The sequence below is a fragment of the Bubalus kerabau genome, chromosome 14 (assembly GCF_029407905.1).
Source record: "Bubalus kerabau isolate K-KA32 ecotype Philippines breed swamp buffalo chromosome 14, PCC_UOA_SB_1v2, whole genome shotgun sequence".
In the NCBI taxonomy this organism is placed as follows: Eukaryota; Metazoa; Chordata; class Mammalia; order Artiodactyla; family Bovidae; genus Bubalus; species Bubalus kerabau.
In genome coordinates, this window is record NC_073637.1 from 2,546,661 (window position 1) to 2,567,952 (window position 21,292).

Sequence of the window (21,292 nt, forward strand, 5' to 3'; positions counted from 1 at the left end):
GTATCCATTGATGGATGAACAGATTAAGTAGAATGTTATCTGTATATACAGTGGAGTATTATTCAGCCTAAATCAGTTCAGTTCAGTTTAGTCGCTCAGTCGTGTCCGACTCTTTGCGACCCCATAAACTGCAGCATGCCAGGCCTACCTGTCCGTCGCCAACTCTCAGAGTTCATTCAAACTCATGTCCGTTGAGTCAGTGATGCCATCCAACCATCTCATCCTCTGTCATCCCCTTCTCCTCCTGCCCTCAATCTTTCCCAGAATCAGGGTCTTTTCAAATGTCAGCTCTTCGTATCAGGTGGACAAAGTATTGGACTTTGAGCTTCAACATCAATCCTTCCAATGAACACCCAGGACTGATTTCCTTTAGGATGGACTGGTTGGATCTCCTTGCAGTCCAAGGGACTCTCAAGAGTCTTCTCCAACACCACAGTTCAAAAGCATCAAGTCTTTGGCACTCAGCTTTCTTTACACTCCAACTCTCACATCCATACATGACTACTGGAAAAACCATAGTCTTGACTAGACGGACCTTTGTTGGCAAAGTAATGTATCTGCTTTTGAATATGCTGTCTAGGTTGGTCATAACTTTCCTTCCAAGGAGTAAGCATCTTTTAATTTCATGGCTGCAGTCCTCATCTGCAGTGATTTTGGAGCCCCCCGAAATAGTCAGCCACTCTTTCCCCATCTATTTCCCATGAAGTGATGGGACCGGATGCCATGATCTTAGTTTTCTGAATGTTGAACTTTCAGCCAACTTTTTCACTCTGCTCTTTCACTTTCATCAAGAGGCTCTTTAGTTCCTCTTCACTTTCTGCCATAAGGGTGGTGACATCTGCATATCTGAGGTTATTGATATTTCTCCCAGCAGTCTTGATTCCAGCTTGTGATTCATCCAGCCTAGCATTTTGCATGATGTACTCTGCATGTAAGTTAAATAAGCAGAGTGACAATATACAGCCTTGACGTACTCCTTTTCCTATTTGGAACCAGTCTGTTGTTCCATGTCCAGTTCTGACTGTTGCTTCCTGACCTGCATACAGGTTTCTCAGGAGGCAGGTCAGGTGGTCTGGTATTCCCATCTCTTGAAGAATTTTCCACAGTTTATTGTGATCCACACAGTCAAAGGCTTTGGCATAGGCAATAAAACAGAAATAGATGTTTTTCTGGAACTCTGTTGCTTTTTCAATGATCCAGCGGATGTTGGCAATTTGATCTCTGGTTCCTCTGCCTTTTCTAAAAACCAGCTTGAACATCTGGAAGTTCATGGTTCACGTATTGCTGAAGCCTGGCTTGGAGAATTTTGAGCATCACTTTGCTAACGTGTGAGATGAGTGCAATTGTGTGGTAGTTTGAGCGTTCTTTGGCATTGCCTTTCTTTGGGATTGGAATGAAAACCGACTTTTTCCAGTCCTGTGGCCATTGCTGAGTTTTCCAAATTTTCTGGCATATTGAGTGCAGCACTTTCACAGCACCATCTTTTAGGATTTGAAATAGTTCAACTGGAATTCCATCACCTCCACTAGCTTTGTTCGTAGTGATGCTTCTTAAGGCCCACTTGACTTCACATTCCAAGATGTCTGGCTCTAGGTGAGTGATCACACCATTGTGATTATCTGGGTTGTGGAGATCTTTTTTGTACAGTTCCTCTGTGTATTCTTGCCACCTCTTCTTAATATCTTCTGCTTCTGTTAGGTCCATACCATTTCTGTCCTTTATTGAGCCCATCTTTGCATGAAATGTTCCCTTGGTATCTCTTAATTTTCTTGAAGAGATCTCTAGTTTTTCCCATTCTATTATTTTCCTCTATTTCTTTGCACTGATCACTGAGGAAGGCTTTCTTGTTTATGATGAACTGTGGACGAAGGTTCGTGACGTTGTACAGGAGACAGGGAGCAAGACTGTCCCCAAGAAAAGTAGATGCAAAAAAGCAAAATGGCTGTCTGAGGAGACCTTACAAAAAGCTGTGAAAAGAGAAGCGAAAAGAAAGGAGAAAAGGAAAGATATACCCATTTCAATGCAGAGTTCCAAAGAATAGCAAAGAGAGGTAAGAAAGCCTTCCTCAGCTTAAATAGGGAAGGAGATTCTGGCACAGGTTACGATATAGATGAACCCTGAAAACACTAGGGTGAGTGAATTAAGCCAGACCCCAAAAGACAAATATATGAATCTACCCATGAGGTCCTTCCCTGCGTGTGTTCAGTTGCTCAGTCATGTATGACTCTTAGCGACCCCGTGGACTGTAGCTCACCAGGCTCCTCTGTCCATGGAATTTTCCAGGCAAGAATACTGGAGTGGCTTGCCATTTCCTACTCCAGGGGCTGTTCCCGACCCAGAAACCCAATCTGCCTTTCCTGCATTTCAGGTGGATTCTTTACCACTAGCGCCACGTGTCCCTGGAGCAGTCAAATTCGGAGAGACAGAACGGCGGTGCCGTAGGTTATAGGAAGGAGAAATGGAGAGTTGTTTGAGCTGTAGTTCCCACTTGGGGAAGAAGCGCTGGAGGTGGGCGGTGGGGACACAGTGACACGAATGCGATTAATGATCTGAATGTGCACTTGAGATTGTTAGGATGGCAAGTTTTACGGTATGTATATTTTATTATAATAAAAATACTAAAACCCACCAGGACAAAGACAAGGGAAGAGGAAAAACAATCATGTTTTGGAAGCTGGAAAGCAAATGGACAAGCGGCGAGAAACTCACTTGGCAGACCAAGAAACATGGATCCCAAGCAGGCGGTGGGGAAGCTGAAAAGTTGAAGCAGTTGGCAAAGCCTGAGAAGTTCAGTAGCAGGGGCGAGCATCCTCCGCAGTGGTGTGAAAGTGGTAGTGACCGTGGCGCTGAGAACAGAGGGCCTAGCTGAAGGTCTGCGTGAGAAACAAAGCAGCCACACTTCAAGGATCTGGGTCGCAGAGTGGGTGTGTTATTTGCTCAGTCATGTCCGACTCTTTGGGATCCCATGGACGGTAGCCCGCCAGGCTCCTCTGTCCATGGGATTCTCCAGGCAAGAATACTAGAATGGGTGGCCATTGCCTTCTCTAGGGGATCCTCCCAACCCAGGGATCGAACCCAGGTCTCCTGCATTGCAGGGAGATTCTGTACTGTCTGAACCACCAGAGAAGCCTAGAGCATCTGGACTCAAATGTCAGCCACTTTTTAAAAATAATCCATATCCTGAGCCATGAAGCAAGTCTCAGTAAAAGTTAAAGAATATGAGTCAAAGAAAGTGTGTCCTCTAACCACAATGGAATTAAACTGACCATCAGCAGCACACAGATATCTGGAAAATCCTTGAGTATTTGGAAACTAAACATGATACTGAACAATTCATGGGTCAAATAAAAATGAAAAGAGAATATAGAAAGTATTTTGAACTGAAAGAAAATAGAAACAAAACATGTTAAAATTAGTGTGATGGAGCTAAAGCAGTTCTTAGAGGGAAACTTCCAGCACCTAATGTCTGTACTAGGAAATAGATCACGTAGCTCCTACACTGAGAAACGTTAGAAAGGAGAGAGAGAGGAAATTATGCCAAAAGTAAAGAGAACAAAGGAAATGATGATTAGAGTAGAAATCAATGAAAGAGAAAACAGAAAAAACCATCTGGAAAAATCAGTGAAACAAAAACCTGATTATTTGAGAGGTCAACAAAATTAACAAACCTCCATACAGACTGACCAGGACAAAAAGACATAAATTACCAGTTTCAAGAACGAGAGATGAAATCACTACAGATTCAACAGATGTTGAAAGGATAATAAAAAAATACCGTGAACAACTTTTATGTCAGTAAATTTGACAATTTAGAGGAAATAGACAAATTCCTCTAAGAACACAGACTACCAAAAATCACTCAGTAAGAAATAGATCAGATCAGATCAGTCGCTCAGTCGTGTCCGACTCTTTGCGACCCCATGAATCGCAGCATGCCAGGCCTCCCTGTCCATCACCAACTCCCGGAGCTCACTGAGACTCAGGTCCATTGAGTCAGTGATGCCATCCAGCCATCTTATCCTCTGTCGTCCCGTTCTCCTCCTGCCCCCAATCCCTCCCAGCATCAGGGTCTTTTCCAATGAATCAACTCTTCACATGAGGTGGCCAAAGGACTGGAGTTTCAGCTTTAGCATCATTCCTTCCAAAGAAATCCCAGGGCTGATCTCCTTCAGAATGGACTGGTTGGATCTCCTTGCAGTCCAAGGGACTCTCAAGAGTCTTCTCCAGCTCCACAGATCAAAAGCGTCAATTCTTCGGCGCTCAGCCTTCTTCAAGTCCAACTCACATCCATACATGACCACAGGAAAAATCATAGCCTTGACTAGACGGACCTTTGTTGGCAAAGTAACGTCTCTGCTTTTGAATATGCTGTCTAGGTTGGTCATAACTTTCCTTCCAAGGAGTAAGCGTCTTTTAATTTCATGGCTGCAGTCACCATCTGCAGTGATTTTGGAGCCCAGAAAAAAAAAGTCTGACGCTGTTTCCACTGTTTCCCCATCTACTTCCCATGAAGTGGTGGGACCAGATGCCATGATCTTCATTTTCTTTTTTTTTTTTTCTTCGTTTTCTGAATGTTGAGCTTTAAGCCAACTTTTTCACTCTCCACTTTCACTTTCATCAAGAGGCTTTTGAGTTCCTCTTCACTTTCTGCCATAAGGGTGGTGTCATCTGCATATCTGAGGTTATTGATATTTCCCCCGGCAATCTTGATTCCAGCTTGTTTCTTCCAGTCCAGCGTTTCTCATGATGTACTCTGCATATAAGTTAAATAAACAGGGTGACAATATACAGCCTTTTCCTATTTGGAACCAGTCTGTTGTTCCATGTTTAGTTCTAACTGTTGCTTCCTGACCTGCATAGGAATTTCTCAAGAGGCAGATCAGGTGGTCTGGTATTCCCATCTCTTGAAGAATTTTCCACAGTTTATTGTGATCCACACAGTCAAAGGCTTTGACATAGTCAATAAAGCAGAAATAGATGTTTTTCTGGAACTCTCTTGCTTTTTCCATGATCCAGCGGATGTTGGCAATTTGACCTCTGGTTCCTCTGCCTTTTCTAAAACCAGCTTGAACATCAGGAAGTTCACGGTTCACATATTGCTGAAGCCTGGCTTGGAGAATTTTGAGCATTACTTTACTAGCGTGTGAGATGAGTGCAATTGTGCGGTAGTTTGAGCATTCTTTGGCATTGCCTTTCTTTGGGATTGGAATGAAAACGGACCTTTTCCAGTCCTGTGGCCACTGCTGAGTTTTCCAAATTTTCTGGCATATTGAGTGCAGCACTTTCACAGCATCATCTTTCAGGATTTGGAATAGCTCAACTGGAATTCCATCACCTCCACTAGCTTTGTTCGTAGTGATGCTTCCTAAGGCCCTCTTGCCTTCGCATTCCAGGATGTCTGGCTCTAGGTCAGTGATCACACCATCGTGATTATCTGGGTTGTGAAGATCCTTTTTGTACAGTTCTTCTGTGCATTCTTGCCATCTCTTCTTAATATCTTCTGCTTTTGTTAGGTCCATACCATTTCTGTCCTTTATCGAGCTCATCTTTGCCTGAAATGTTCCTTTGGTATCTCTGATTTTCTTGAAGAGATCCCTAGTCTTTCCCATTCTGTTGTTCTCCTCTATTTCTTTGCATTGATCGCTGAAGAAGGCTTTCTTATCTCTTCTTGCTATTCTTTGGAACTCTGCATTCAGATGTTTAAATCTTTCCTTCTCTCCTTTGCTTTTCGCTTCTCTTCTTTTCACAGCTATATGTAAGGCCTCTATTTCATATCTATTTCAGAAAAATCATATATCTACTAAAGAAATTAAATTAGGACTTTAAAACTCTCCCACAAAGAAAATGCCAGGCCCAGATGGCCTCACTAGAGAATTATCACATGCTTGCTTGTGTAGCAATTCTTTACCAACTCAGAAAACAGAAGTGGAAGGACTGTCTCCCAGCTCTCTCTGTATCAAAATTAGAAAAGAACATTACCAAAAATTTGAAAAAAAAAAAAAAGCACAGATAGTATCCCTCATGAACATAGTACAAAAACTTAACAGTATTTTTAACTAATTGAATTCAATAATATATTAAAACGATAACGCATCTTGAGTATGTGGGGTTTATCCAAGAAAGGGAAAGTTGGTTTAACATTCTAAAAATCAGTCAGTGTGATTTGTCATATTAGCAGAATAAAAAAAAATCATATGAGCATATCAATAAGTGGAGAAAAAAGCATTTGACAAAATCCAGCATTCCATTCCTGACAAAAACTCTGAACTGGGAAGAGAAGGCAGCCTCTCCCACCTAGCTACCTGTTTATTTGCCCAAGCCCTGTCAGCGAGGGCAGTGCCACCCCGTACAAGTGAGCACAGCTCACCAACAGCTCTTGGTCTCTAGCATTTTCTATGATACAGAACCAGTGCTCTTTGGAGAAGCAACTGATTCTAAGGGTGGGGTTGGGAATGTACATATTGTTCGGTTGCTAAGTCGTGTCGGACTCTTTGTGACCCTGTGGACTGCAGCACGCACGCCAGGCTTCCCTGCCCTTCACCATCTCCCGGAGTTTGGTCACACTGATGTCCGTCGAGGGGAGGAAGTGCTGGAAGGGATGAGGGTTGACACAGGGCTGTGTTAGAGAACACAGCTCCCGGGGCCAAAGCTGGAGCACTGAACAGCAGAATAAAGCATATTGGGTTATAACCCAAAGTGTTATTAGGTAAATAACAGCTTCCCCATCCAGAAGAATTACGAATAATATATGTAGGTAAGAGGGTCCACCGTGATGGGAGGTAGCTCCCACCTCAGTGTGGACCGTGCACCCCAACTTCCTTCTGGAGCGTGGGACGGGGGAGGAGGGGCTGTGTCAGCAGTGCCGAGTGGGAGGCGCCCCGACTGGCCAGAGAGGGGAGCCCGGCGCCCCGCCTTGCTCAGCGCCCCCTCAGCCATGTAGGAACCCTACGGCTGGCCTGGGGCCTCCTCAGGGTTGTCCCCACCCCTTCCATCCTGTCGGCCAGAGGGTCAGGAGCTGACCACAGTCCCTCGCCTCTGCCCGTGGGCATCTTGCTGGCACTTCCCCAGCCACGTGGCCCGGACAGGCCCTCACACCCACCCCTGTCCTGGGAGTGTGAGCAGGACACTCGCCTTCACCCCTCAAGGAGCCCCGCAGGCTGGGTCGTCACCCACCAGCCGCCCGGGGTCAGCACCACCTGGGGCCGTGTGGGCTCGTGTTCCTCTGTGTTCTGTGGCCTCACCCTGTGTTTGCTCCCCAGTGACCCAGCACATGAAAGCGCTCCTGGAAAGGAACACTAAGAAGAAGTCCAAGTTGAGAAAGAAACCCAAGCCTTATGTTGAGGAGCCGGATGGTAGGGCCTCTCCCGCAGCCCGGGCGCTGCGCTGCACAGCTCTGCTCTCCGGCTCGGCCGCCTGGCCCCCTCTCTCTAACCACTTCCGGGCTGGGGCGCGGGGGCACTAACTGCCAGGCCTCCTCCAGAGGGGGCTGAAGCCTGCTTGTTGACAGGGCTTCCTGGGAGAGGCCGCGCCACCCTGTCTCGGCTTCCGCGATGCTCGGGACACTCTCCGGTGTGCATGCTGGGCGCACAGTGCGGAGGGGCCTGCTGGAGGCAGCCCCTGGTGTGGGAGTGCCCTGGGGGCCAAGCCGGGCCTCGGTTCCCTGGCAGAGCCCCCAGCACACTCGGGGGTTCCCCAGCCTCCCTCCCCCAGCATTCCCATCCCTGCCCTTCTGGGCCCTGGCTCAGGAACCCCACCCCTGCCCAAGCTCCAGGGAAGCCTTGTTAACTCAAGGCTGTGTACCCTCTCCCACCAGGAGAGCCAGTGGTGCATTGCTGTGCCATGAACTGCCCCTCTTGGCACCAAGATCCTGGGACTAGCTCCCAGCCTGCCTACACCCAGTTACCCACATTTTCCCCACTCTTCTTCCTCTGGGAAGTGCCTGGCTGTCTGCTGCCTGTGCCAGGAGAAAGGAGGCAGCTGCCATCTGGGATTCCAGGGCACCCTTGGGCCACTGTTGTCGTGGGTAGGAGCAGGTGGGGTCCTGAGCTCCTGCCCAAGCCAATCCACAAGAGCAGTGCCGCCATGAGCGGGGTTGGAGGTGATCGGAGCCCTGAGTGGGTCAGAGAAGGGAGCCAGACCCTTGGGACCCTGCAGAGCACATGCCAAGAGGCAGCAGGTTCTGGCCACACTTGGTGGCCTTTGAGGTTCATGGCCTGGGCCCTGGCACAGCAGCAAGGCTCTGGGAGAACTGCTTTGTCAGCCTCTGGACGCGGGGCTCAGAGCAGAGTCCCCCCACACTTCCAGAGGGTTCCCTGGGCTGGACGCTGGGCACTGAGCAAACGCCCCATAGTCTTGGCCCAGGAGGATGTGCCCTGGGACTCCAGCAGTGGTGGTTCTCAGCTGAGTCCTCACTCGGCCAGATTCCGGGGTCGGCCCTTAGTGGGCACCCGTCCCCGTCCGACAAATAGGGAGTCAGGCCAGGAAGGGCTGCACCACCAACCCTAGGTAAGAGGTGCAGGAAGCCCCATGAGACCTGTGGCAGGAGGGCGGGGCAAGTCTGCCCGTGGGCCCCAAGCCCAGGGACAGAAGCAGTCGCCCAAGGGAGAGGGGGTTTGCACCCAGGACGGGGAGAGGGAGCGCTGCTGCCAAGTGCTCCCAGTGCTCAGGGTGCAGCCCAGGTTCCTTTTGCTTGAGCGCCATCCCTTCTCCCTGAGCCCAGAGCTTGCCCACGTGGGCCACATGGGCCAGGGGTGGAAGGTTCCAAGCGCTGTGTTCCAAGTGGGCTAATGGGAGGCAGCAGCTAGGATCTCTGCCAGGGGTCTGTGGGTCCCCAGGGACCTGAAACAGATTCTTCAGGGTTTAAACATCTAGAAGAAACATTCATTTTCATTCTGGTTCCTCTAAAATAGAACTCCGTCACCAGTAACGACAGCTGTTCTGTGACAACTAGAAATGAAAAGGTTTTCATGGATGAGACATGTTTGTGTTCTTCACACTGAGGTTCAAGGAGCCCCACGTCCTCAGACATCTCAAGAAACTGCTTCCTTTGAAAAAGACTCTGTGTTTGGATTTGAGGCTTGGGGCCAGAGGCCCCTAGGCAGGTGGCACTCAGCAGAGGCAGAGTCTTACAGGGAAGGGGCCTGACCTGAGCCTGGGGGCACATGGTCCAGCCCCTCTATCCGTGGCCTGGACAGCCCGGCCCAGGTGGCTCCTCTGTCCTGTTGCTCCTTCCCTTGCCTGCCTGGGCCAAGAAGGATGTGCCCACATTTCAGACCCTCCTTGGACTAGGTCTCCTCCTAGCCCCTCTCCCTTCAAATCTGAAAAGACCCCGGCCAAGGTGCTCGAGGCCTTGCTCTCGGATTGCTGGCTCTGCCTCCCTCCATGACCACCAGTTAGAAAGCCTCCCTCCTTGAGAAAAAAGACCCATCCTCCCATCACCTTCAGCCCTCAGGCAGAGCCCTGAGTGGTTCTTCCCCAGCGTTGCCCTCCCAGCAAAACCCAGGTTCAGGACTTGGGGCATCCACTCCCACTATCCCCCTTCCACATGAGCCAGGCCCTGCGCCTCCCTCTCCCTGACTCCCACCCAGGCAGCCTTCAGCCACGTGGGCATGGGACCCTGCAGGCTAAGGCCTCTCCCTGAGCTGCCCAGGGCCTCCCTCTGGAATCAGAGCTACAAGAAGGCCTGCAGTCCAGCCAACCCAGAGCTCCGTCCTGTGTAACCCTGGGCAGTGGGTGCCAAGTGCCCACAGGCCTGCTGCACACAAATCCCCCTTCTCAGGGGTTCCCCAGGCCCTGCCCTATCCGGCCTGCCACTTCTCCAGGGAAACACCACACCCCCAGGCCTGCCCTTACTCGCTAGGGGGAGGGTTGGGTGGGTTGGCAGAGGGCTTCCTTCTGCATTCTGGCTCCTCTGGAGGGGAGGGCAGTGCCTCCTTCCCTTCCACATAGGTTTACTTCAAAGCACAGCCCAGGAGAGTAAGGCCCTGGGTGCCCACGTTCTTACAAGAGCCACTTCTCCTCGCCCCTCTTGCTGCTTCCTCTCAGTCACTGGTTGGCCTGCAGCCCCTGCTCTTACATGTCCACACCAAGCCAACTGGTACCATTCTTTTCCAGGGGTGGCAATAAGCACATATGCCAAGTACTGTTACCACAAGCTGCAGAAGGCAGCCCTAACTGGGGCCAAGAAGGTATGAACTCCCTGCATTGCCGGGGAGAGGTGGGTGGGCACCCTGTGCTGGTGAGGCCCAGACAGAGTCCAGCGGGAGGTGGGGCTGCAGACTTGGGAAGGGGGCAGGTGAAGTGAAGGGCTCACCCTTCAACCTCTCACAGGGCAAAGGGTGCCACTTGGAGCTTCCGGTGCTGTAGGTGGCCCAACAGGAAGCCGCCGTGTTGACTTGGGGGCCAGGGAGTTGGGGTGCTCTGGCTAGGCAGAGGCCTGGGGCTCACAGGAGAGGCGGGTGAACCAGGGGTAGGCCTTGCAGGGGTGTCAGGGGACAGAGGGCTGGGTGCTTGGCCACACTGGCACAGAGTGCTGGGCTGCCTTTGCAGGGGCTGAAGAAGCCCAACGTAGAGGAAATTCGACATGCCAAGAACGCGGTCTTCAGCCCGTCCATGTTTGGCAGCGCGCTGCAGGAGGTCATGAGCATGCAGAAGGAGCGCTACCCTGATCGGCAGCTGCCCTGGGTGCAGACCCGACTGTCAGAGGAGGTGCTCGCACTCAACGGCGACCAGACGGAAGGCATCTTCAGGTGCCCTGCAACCTGGGCCCCGGGTGTGGGGGCCTCGGGTGTCTCCACCAGTCTTGGGCAGTCAGGGCCACTGGGTACTGGGTCCCTGCCTCAGAGGAGCACTTCCAAGAGGCCAGCACGCCGGAGAGAGGCACCTTGGAGCAAATGGAGAGGCTGGGCATAGGACTGTTCCCCCTGAACTACGTCATGCCTGAATCCAGGCAGGGGAGCTGGTCTGGGACAGTAATCCTTCAGAAATGGCCACCAGGGCCCCAGAGGGCACTTGGACGACAGCCATGGGCAGGGCTGGGAAGGATGCAGCAACTCTCAGCAAGGACCCTCACCTGTGCGTGGAGATGATAGCCCTGCCCCACGGGGGTGGCACGTGGCCAGCCACCTGCCATCATGACTCACCTGCCCAGGACAGTTGGGGAAATGAGCTTGTGGGTTTGGGCCTCAGGGATCATTCTGAGGAAGGGATCTGCATGGGGGTAGTCAGCAGCAGGATGAGGGCCTGGGGCAGGGGACCCCAGCCACACCTCCCCTCCGGTAGGAAGGAGGTCATTCGGGCAGAGAGGGGTCATGAAGCCCTGAGCTGGAGGAAGCCCAGCTCCTCCTCCCTGAGACCTGCCATGTGCTCGGCAGAGTACCTGGGGACATCGATGAAGTGAATGCCCTGAAGCTACAGGTGGACCAGTGGAAGGTGCCTACAGGCTTGGAGGACCCCCACGTCCCAGGTGAGCCCCCAGCCCCGTCAGCAGGAGCAGCTGGAATGGTTAATTAAGCCCTCCCTGCTTCCCATGGAGAAGGGGCAGCCCTCTGATCCATTTCCAGTGCAGAGATCCACTGTCGTTGGTCAGTCTTCATGGCTCAGAGTGGCTGTACAGCCCTCTTGATAAATCCTCTCTAGAACATTTGCATGTCCTTCAGGACAGTGTCCCCCACCCTCGGGGTCAATCCTGACGGTCAGGACTAGGAGCCCACTGGCTTCCAGCCAGGTAGCCCTCACCACTGTGTGGACACCTCCAGTCTGGTTCTGCCCCCTCGGCGCCAGCACACAATCACCGCCCCCCACGGTCCGGTTCACCCCTTGCTGCTGCCGGTCCCCGACGGCCCCACATGGCTGAACAGCCCGCGCTGCGTTCTCAGCGTCGCTGCTGAAGCTGTGGTACCGGGAGCTGGAGGAGCCCCTGATCCCGCACGAGTTCTACGAGCAGTGCATCGCGCACTACGAGAGCCCGGAGGCTGCCGTGGCCGTGGTGCACGCGCTGCCCCGCATCAACCGCCTGGTGCTGTGCTACCTCATCCGCTTCCTCCAGGTAGGCGGTTGGCGCCCCGCCCCCTCCGCGCTGCGCCCCGCCCCCTCCGCGCCTGGCTCGGGCCCACTCGCCGCTCCCCCGCAGGTGTTCGTGCAGCCTGCCAATGTGGCCATCACCAAGATGGACGTCAGCAACCTGGCCATGGTGATGGCGCCCAACTGCCTGCGCTGCCGCTCAGATGACCCGCGGGTCATCTTTGAGAACACTCGCAAGGAGATGTCTTTCCTGCGCGTGCTCATCCAGCACCTGGACACCAGCTTCATGGAGGGCGTGCTATAGCGCGTGGGCACCGAGGGACCGAGGGTGGGGACAGAGCCTGCCCGGGTGCGCCTGGGCAGGGGGGCACGCGGGGAGGGGGGAGGGGATGCCCCAGTCGCGGAGGTAGCATGCCGGCTCCGCCCATGCCCGCCCCAGCCCTGGAACCCCCATCTCCCCCACCCTGGCCCTCGGCCTGAAGGCGCAGCCGGGGCAGAGGAGCGGAGGGAAGGGCGCCTCCGCCCCGCCCCCGGCCTCTGGCTGGTTCATTAGGCGCGACCCCGCCCATCGCCAGCCGCAGGTCGGTCGCGAGAAAGTGCCTTCTGTTTCCTGGAGCCAAGTGACACTGCCCCTCCCGGCCGGCCCGAGAGCACAAGCCGCCCTCCCTGGGGCAAGCCGTCTGGCTGGGTGCTGTGCTCAGTCTGGTCCCAGCCCGGCTACCCCTCCCTTCCTCTGCCCTCCCTCTGTCCTGGGGGTCTCCTCGTCTGCGACTTTAACCCTCCCCAATTTCTCCCGCCCCCTACCCTACCCAGCACCCCCCCACCCCTCCCCGCCACCTGTGGCTTCCAGCGTGGTGACTGCACAGGAATTTGGGGTCTCCAGGGCTCTGGACTGTCCACCACCAGAGCAGAGTCCGGCCGGTCCAGGGCCCAGTAGGCTCTCTGGGCGGGAAGGAGCCTCCAAGCCAAAGTCCTCCGGGGTGGGGGGCAGGGTTGGGCAGGCATTCTTGGGGCAGGGTGGGGGAGGGGCGAGAATATTTTTTCTTCGTGTAACTATAAATGCAGAATCTATCCCGCATCCCAACCCGCCTGTGTATAGAGATATAAATAGAGCGAAAGATATAAGAACTAAATTTGCTAATGACATAATCTTAACCCAAATGCTATTTATTTCTTGAGTCGTCCTCCCCCATCCTCTGCAGACAAGTTGCTATCATTCCTTCATTTTCTTCTCCACCTTCTTGGCTTTGACCAAAAAGCGAATCCTGCCCTATCCCCGTCCAAGACCTGCAGCAGATGAGAGGGCAGGAGCCCAGAGCGGGGGACCAGAGGGGCACCAGAGGCTGTCCTTCCTCGAGTCCAGAGCGCGCGCGGGCAGGGTGAGGATAGGGCGGCGGAGGTACCTAGACTCTGTACATTTTCCATTTTGGAATTTTGGGTTCCAATCGTTGTAAAACTTAATTTATCCCCAGTTTATATATATATATATTTTTTAGAGTTGAGTTTTTATTTATTATTAAAAAATCCCAGCCCTGCCGAGGCCCGGTGTCCCCCTGGGAGAAGGTCCTGGGTCCGGTGGTCTCGAGGCTTGGGTACCGGCAGCCCGGCCAAAGACTCGCTCTGACGCATGGACTCGAGAGATGAAAACACTTTGTGCGAATAAAGTACGTATGGACACTTACGAGTCTGTCGCCTCCCATTCCTTCCAGTGGCAGCGAGGCAGCTATCAGCAGCCAGTTGCCGGTGTGGGCACCTGGGTGGACGTAAGGTCAAGGGAGAATAGGGGAGGGGGAGCAGGGAGGGGTTCGGGGAGGAAAGGAAGGTACCTCCAGGGGATGGGGCGAGGCACCTGACTCCACTTGAGCCCGTAAGCTCTGCTTGATTGCCTGAGGCTGGGGTGGGGACGGCGGGCGGGATTCTGACCAAGCTGGCGTAGGCTTTCTGGGCGGTGTTTATTCACCACCTGCCCTCAGCAGCCACCCTCGCATGCAGGCTGCCCAGCCGGGCCGGCTTCCTGAGGGCGGGGGTACATTGCACGTACCTCGCTCACGTGAGGACAGCCAGTCTCCGCGAGCGGAGGGACAGGGCCTGCATGCCCAGCGAAGTCCAGGCCCAGCCTATGTCCCTGTTCCCGAAACCGACCGCACCTGCGTCTCACACTAGAACCCCAACGTCGGGCGGTCCCGCTCGCCACCCTTTCCCCAGCCGGAACGCTGGGCGGCGTGCCCCTGACGCCTAGAGTGTCGGAAACGCCTGGGATTGGGAGGAGAGAGGAAGGTGGTGGGGGTGGGTGGCGGACGAGCTCCTTGGCCGCAGACGGAACCCAACGCACGAGGCCATGACCGCCGGGGGACCGGTGTTCCCACAGCACCTGCCCCGCGTGACCTCCGGCCGTTTCCGGCGCAGGAGGATGTGGGCGATGAGTGGGGCTCTGCGGCCCTGGGCTCTAATCTTGGCGCGGTCCCCGGGAGCCCGGACCTACGCTGGGGGCGGGAGCGTCTCCTACACGCAGGGCCAGAGCCCAGAGCCTCGGACGCGCGAGTACTTTTACTATGTGGATCATCAGGGCCAGGTGGGCGGGGGCGGGGTCTTTACAGTAAGGCAACCCGGCCTCCCGGGTCGCGCTGGAAACACTAGGACGCGCGGCTATGGCCCCAAAGGGTTAGGCCCCCAGAGGACAACGTCCCGCGCCTGGCTGCGCTCTGCGGGCTTTGCATCCCCCGGTCCTGCGTCCCCCGCCGCCGCGCCTGATTTGGAAGCCCTGGCGGTGGCATCCACCATACACACAAGGAAGCAACTCAGCCTCTGCGGAAGAAGTGGCACATCTCATTAGAAACTAAAAGGGAGGAGGGAAGAGGCGCGGAAAGGGCATGCCAGCTGAGAGAATCTGTGCTTGAGGAAGTAAGGCGGGGGGCGTGGGATAGATGTGGGGAGGTCGGCAGGGCTCCCAAGTTTATCTTCCACGCGCCTCCCTGCACATGGTGTGCACAGACGAGCAAAGAAAGTGGACATCAGCCCGGGCTCAGGCCCACCAGGCCCTTCTCGCCCTGGGACAGCTCTCTCGAGCTGTTACTCAAGGGCCACGGTCTGCTTCTCTGCAGCTTTTCCTGGACGACTCCAGAATGAAGAACTTCACCACCTGCTTCAAAGGTACCGATGCTCCTTCCACCCCACCTTCCCTCTTCCTTCGGGAAAGGCTCTTAAGCGTTCGCGCTGCCCAACCTGCCAGCCGTCCTGCCCGCGTTAGGAGGCTGGCCGTACTGTGCTTAAAAGCCCCTTAACTGAAGTGAGGCCTGGGTGGCTGTCCGACAGCCGGCACAAGCCCTTGATGTGGCCCAGGGAGAGCCGCCTGCCCTGGGGCAGTAGGGCCCGGGGGACTCGGGGTCTGGCGTGCTGAGCAGTCACGCCCTTTCCCCCTCCTCCCCACAGACCCGCAGTTCCTGGTCATGTTCTTCTCCCGCCTGAGACCCAACCGCAGCGGGCGCTACGAGGCCTACTTCCCCTTCCTCTCGCTCTGCGGCAGGGAACGCAACTTCCTACGCTGCGAAGACCGGCCCGTGGTCTTCACGCACCTTCTGGCCGCGGGCCCCGCGCCCCAGCGCCTCTCCTACTGCGGCGGCGGCGAGGCCCTGGCTGTGCCCTTCGAGCCGGCGCGCCTGCTGCCTCTGGCCACGAATGGGCGTCTCTACCACCCAGCGCCGGAGCGCGCGGGCGGCGTGGGCCTGGTGCGATCGGCCCTGGCCTTCGAGCTCAGCGCTTGCTTCGAGTACGCGCCAGGCGCGCCCGAGCTGCCCTCGCACGTGCGCTGGCAGGGCCGCCGTTTCGCACTCACCATGGACCTGGCCCCACTCCTGCTTGCTGCCCCGCCGCCCTGAACCGCGGGCCAGCAGCCGCTGGCACCCGCAGCGCCCCGGGCCGTCAGGCTGCGCACGCGCCACCCGGAGAGCGCGCCGGCCGAGTGCGCGTGCGCGGCGAAGGTGCGCCGCGGCCCCGCCCCGCCGGCGCTGTCCGAGGTGGCGCCGCGGACCGAGTCCCGACGCCGGCAGGGGCGGGGTCTCCGGGGCCCTACTCCCTCCACACACCCCCGGCCTGGGGAGTTTTCGTCCTCTGGTCTGCCCGGCCCTCGCGACGGCGGATCGGGGCGGCCGGGCGGGAGGCGCGGGGGCTCCAGTGCGCGAGCCCGAGCGGCGCCCGTCCCTCCCCCGCCGGGTGCTGCTCTGTGGGCCGGGGTTCGGCGGGGGAGCCGCGCCGCGGGAGCGTCAGGTGAGGGGGCGCCCGGCCCAAGGTCAGCGGGCGTGGGGCGGGATCAGGGCCCATCCTGGCTCTGTCTCTGTCGACTACTGCGAAGGGCGTGCGACCTGACGGGGACCACGCCCTGCCCTGAACCTGCCCTGGACAGACCACGCCGGAGGGGATGCAGGGGGCGCCTCGGGAGATCAAGGTTCGGGCCTCGCACTGCGCAGAAGAGCGAAGCAGGGCTTCCGCCATTATCCCTTCACTCACCCCTCCTCGCACAGATGGGCCCCCTGGAGACTGACAGCTGTTGCCAAATCCAGTATGTTACACCCCACCTCCTACCCAGTCAGATTAGGAGGGTTTCCGCAGGGTTAAAGTATTTCTGAGCTAGCCTCCCCTGCTGTTCCTGCTTGAGTCCTCAACCATGCCCAGGCCAGCTCTTCCACACGTATCAGCATCTAGGGGGTGTCCACGTGAGCAGCAATCCTCTTAAGTCCTTAAGAAGAGGCCAAGAATCTTCTCTGAGAGGCCTTGCCGCTGAAAGCTGGGTGGGCACTCTAGGCCAGCCCTTTTGCTGAGGGAAGCGGGTCCCAGAGGCTGAGAATGCCCCCCAACTTCTTGGGGTTCACACACATTCTGAGACATCTGGGAATTGCCTCTGCCTAGACCAAAGCAATTACATTAAAACTTTCACTGTGCTTGCTTGTGTTCAGTAATTTTAAATAACCATGTGAGTTAAATTTAGAGCAAGATTTAAATAAACACCAAGGCCACTTGGTAACTTTCCACATGACACACTCTTCCTGGTAGGAGACCTGGTGAACTGGCAGGTGTTCGGAGCAGAGACCATTTGAAGTGGAGGCTAGCTGATGGCACACCTCAGCCCCACCATCCAACTGGACTCATTGTGCTTTGAACTGGACTCATTGTGCCTTGAACTAGACTCAGGTCTTCTCTTTCTAGGATCACAGCTGCATGTGTATAATCCCCAAAACAAAACACTACACACTCCTTCAAAGTCCAGGAGGTCACTGAGCACAGAACCTACTTGGCAAACTACACTAGAAACTCAGTTGGTGACCCAAGGTTCCTTCTTTCACAGCCCAGTCATCCCAAGGACCCACCTAACCCCATGTGGGGTCAGCATGGCCCCACAGCTGATCTGGCTTTCCTATTTGTCTCATCCTTCAATTCTCTAGCAAGTTCCCTGAGAAAAAGCTCTAATTATAGCTAAGCTGTTCTACCCACTCCCACCCCAAGTAGGGCAGGGCTAGAGGCTGGACAAAAGTATGCCTCCATTTTCCTGTGGCTGGTGGCCCTCCCCCACCACCCACCCGAGGCCAGTTGTGCCCATGTCAAGTCACAACAGGAAAATCCGAGCGTTGGGGACACAGCATGAGTTCTAGGGATAAAAATGACGAGAGTAAATTCTGGATCAAAATTAGGTGAGGACAAGGACAAACACTAGCAACAGGGAGACTTGTGCCCTGTCCTGAGGTTACGCAAAGTACCCCTGATCTGGGCTCCATATCTTGAGGTTTCATGCCAGTGCTCAAGAGTGAGTTCATGCAGACCAGGGGATGTGTCTGTTCAGAGCCTATTCTTTCCCTTCTAGTCCATGCTTTGGTGACTGACCCTGAACTTTACCCACGTGTTCCCAAGCCCATACCAGTCTCTTGCACCTAAGATCCAAGGAGTGGCTGGATGTTGGGTTGTAGAGGGCACTTCAGTCCATGTGTCCACATGCATGAGCAGGAAACCCTTCAGTACCAGGCAGATGGGGGATGGGGAGAGAAAAGTGTTGGGGTGGCATAGGCTTCCTTCCTGTGGCCTGTGTGGCGAGACTCTGAAGACAAGAGAAATTCTAAATTGAAACCTGATGCTCCAGATCTTTGACTTTTTTTTTTTTTTAAAGCTTTTTATAAAGGAAGGCAATGAAATTTTATTTTACCAGTTTCTTAAACCGATTTCAAGCTTCAAAATTCGGACACGGTGTGTGCCTCCATTCATGCTTTTCGCTGGCTCTCAAATGTTAGGGACAGGCCTGCCAACCTGTGTTTCAGGAGTTGCATCCCACCGGGGCCGGACTGTAGGGAGGCTGCTGGAAAGGCTGCAGGCTTGTGGCCCGCGGCCGGTCCCGCGGGAGATGGCCCCAGGGGCGCCTGCACTGCTGCTACTGTCGCTGCTGTCTCTGCCGGGTCTCCCGCCTCGCGCTGCCGCCTGCCCCGCCGCCTGCCGCTGCTACAGCGCCACGGTGGAGTGCGGTGCTCTGCGACTGCGCGTAGTCCCGCCTGGAATCCCACCCGGGACGCAGGTGGGCACCGCGTGGGGCTGCCGGGCGGCGGTAAGGGGTGCCAGCGAAACGGAGGGACGGGTGTGTGAGCCTCCCCGTGGGTGAATGGGGCACTCCAGGGAAAAGAAAGACCCCTTCAGATGGGTAAGCGCCGTCTCTCCCTCCGATACAGACGCTGTTCCTGCAGGACAATAGCATCGCGCGCCTGGAGCCGGGCATCCTGGCGCCCCTCGCCTCCCTGCGCCATCTCTACCTGCACAACAACAGCCTACACGCCCTGGAGTCGGGTGCCTTCCGCGCGCAGTCGCGCTTGCTGGAACTGGCGCTCACTGGCAACCGGCTGCGCGGCTTGCGTGTCGGTGCTTTCGCAGGCCTGGCCCAACTGCGCGTGCTCTACCTAGCTGGCAACCAGCTGGTACAGCTGCTGGATTTCACCTTCCTACACTTGCAGGTGAGGTGGGAGGAGTGTGCAAGAAGGTCCTCCTGCACTGCCACCTGCCCTACTGGGCTGGAGTAGTGAAGGGGAGAAAAGGCAGCCCAGGCTAAAGAAGGGGACCTGTCCCCCAGGGCCCTTTTCTCTGATGATCTGTCTCTGCTTCAGCGACTGCAGGAGCTGCACCTGCAAGAAAACAGCATTGAGCTGCTGGAGGACCAGGCCCTGGCTGGGCTCTCCTCACTGGCACTGCTGGACCTCAGCAGGAACCAGCTGGGCACCATCAGCCGGGAGGCCCTGCAGCCACTGGCCAGCCTGCAGGTCCTGCGCCTCACAGGTAACTCTTTCTGGGGGCAAGGGGCTCTCATGCAAAGGCATCTTCCTTGGCCACAGTGGTAGCACTAGAGAGCCAGCCAGCTGTGGAAGGGGCTCCAGTGGCAGCCCTGGGGGGGCGGGCAGCACTACCTACCCACAGCCATGATAGAAAGCTGCTAAGAACAAGGGTAGAGTCATAGTTGCCTAAGGGAGACAGAACATGTACAAGGCCCTGAACAAACCAGACAGAGCTGAGCAGCTTCCACATTACTGAGCCAGGAGAGGGCCTGCAGGAAAAAACTGGAAACATGACCAAGAGTGGGGACATTCCCTCCAGACAGCGCCTGAAGACAAAGCTGGCAGGATGTGCAAGGTCTTAGTGCTGGTGGGATGGCTATGTGGACAGAGGTTCCCCTCAAATAGCAAAACTTGTGGCAGGGAAACGCCAGGAACAGGAGCTTTCTCAGACTGGTGAAATGAATTGGACATGCATCACAGAACGGAGTTTGGGGTGTGTGTGGGGGGGGTGGGGGGGTGGGTGCTGCCCACTCTAAGGAGCCCCCTGTCAGAGAGAGGTGGCAGGGGTCCCCCACGGTGTTAGGTAAGGGGGCTCCTGCTCTTGCCGACAACCCCAACCGCACAGGCTGTGTTCCAGAGCACCCCTGAGCTACATGCCTGCTGCTGCTCCACCTACAGAGAACCCATGGCGCTGTGACTGTGCCCTGCACTGGCTGGGAGCCTGGATCAAGGAGGGAGGCCAGCGACTGCTCAGCTCCAGGGACAAGAAGATCCTGTGTGCAGAGCCCCCGCGCCTGGCACTTCAGAGTCTCCTGGAAGTATCTGGAAGTAGCCTCATCTGCATCCCACCGTCTGTGCACGTGGAGCCGCTGGAGGTGACAGCCAACCTGGGTGAGGACCTGCGGGTGGCCTGCCAGGCTTCAGGTTACCCGCAGCCCTTGGTGACCTGGAGAAAGGTGGCGCAGCCTCGCGAGGGTGCGCCTCGCGCCCAGGCGCAGCCAGAAGTTGGGTGGCGGGGCCCAGGAGGTCTCGGGGCCTCCGACACCGGCAGCGGCATGCTCTTCCTCACCAACATCACCCTGGCCCACGCCGGAAAGTACGAGTGTGAGGCCTCCAACGCCGGAGGCGCCGCCCGCGTACCCTTCCAGCTCTTGGTCAACGTGTCCCGGCAGCAGCAGCTGGCGCCCGCGCCGCCCCCGGCCGGCGGCCCAGTCAGCCACGAGCCCCTGCCCGAGACCGGCAGCATGGCCTTCCGTGCCCTGGGCCTGGCCACACAGACGGCCATCGCGGCTGCCATCGCGCTCCTGGCGCTCACGGCTCTGTTACTGGCGACCATGATCTGCCGCAGGCGGCGCAGGCGTAAAAAGGCGCCGGGGCCTTCTGGGGAGGGAGCGCTCTTCGTCAACGACTACTCCGACGGGCCCTGCACCTTCGCGCAGCTCGAGGAGCTCCGCGACGAGCGGGGCCACGAGATGTTCGTCATCGACCGCTCCAAGCCGCTCTTCGCCGAGGGCCCGGCGGAAGCGGCCGAAGCGCCTGGAGTCGCGCAGGGGCTCCCGCTGCAGCCCCCCTCCGCCTACGAGATCCACTGCTGAGGGGCGGGGCGCGGGCTGATGACGTAGGTACCGCGGATTGGCCGGCTCGACTCACCCGCGCATGCCCCAGCTTGGTTAGTAAAGGGTGGAAGCTGCGCAGTGTAGCGAGCCGTGTATGCGGGTTTAGGGACGCGGGCGGGGCTGGGCGGGGCTGGGCGGGGCTGGGCGGGGCTGGGCCACCTGCGGACCCCTGCAAATGAAAGTCCTGGGACGCGAATGGAGGGCGCCCAGGGATAGGCTCCCAGCACGCCACTGAGACCCTCCAGAAATGATTCCCCTACTTCCCAAATTAACCTGACCTCCAGCTCTGCATGTCTGCCTCTGGTCCCACCGCCCTTTGTAGGCCTGGACCTCTGAGATGTGGGAGAAGGGGACAGATTG

General features: G+C 56.2%; 3 protein-coding genes across 3 annotated transcripts in view; all 3 read left to right on the plus strand.

Annotated features, from left to right (window-relative positions):
• ARHGAP39 (Rho GTPase activating protein 39) overlaps positions 1-12,821 on the plus strand; it is a 55,869-nt gene extending 43,048 nt beyond the window's left edge. Inside the window, exons 7-12 of the mRNA XM_055545467.1 lie at positions 7,260-7,352; positions 10,114-10,187; positions 10,549-10,748; positions 11,373-11,464; positions 11,877-12,046; positions 12,131-12,821. Coding sequence (XP_055401442.1) covers positions 7,260-7,352; positions 10,114-10,187; positions 10,549-10,748; positions 11,373-11,464; positions 11,877-12,046; positions 12,131-12,325 — 824 coding nt within the window. The 3' untranslated portion in view covers positions 12,326-12,821. The remainder of the gene's footprint in view (positions 1-7,259; positions 7,353-10,113; positions 10,188-10,548; positions 10,749-11,372; positions 11,465-11,876; positions 12,047-12,130) is intronic.
• Positions 12,822-14,243: 1,422 nt separating this feature from the next.
• Positions 14,244-16,955, plus strand: C14H8orf82 (chromosome 14 C8orf82 homolog). Its single transcript, XM_055545473.1, has 3 exons — positions 14,244-14,593; positions 15,123-15,171; positions 15,451-16,955. Exons 1-3 carry the CDS (start codon positions 14,360-14,362, stop codon positions 15,894-15,896), a joined length of 729 nt encoding a protein of 242 aa, XP_055401448.1. The 5' UTR covers positions 14,244-14,359; the 3' UTR covers positions 15,897-16,955.
• Positions 16,956-18,136: 1,181 nt separating this feature from the next.
• Positions 18,137-21,039, plus strand: LRRC24 (leucine rich repeat containing 24). Its single transcript, XM_055545468.1, has 4 exons — positions 18,137-18,571; positions 18,723-19,001; positions 19,152-19,320; positions 19,995-21,039. Exons 1-4 carry the CDS (start codon positions 18,137-18,139, stop codon positions 20,909-20,911), a joined length of 1,800 nt encoding a protein of 599 aa, XP_055401443.1. The 3' UTR covers positions 20,912-21,039.
• Positions 21,040-21,292: the final 253 nt, after the last annotated feature.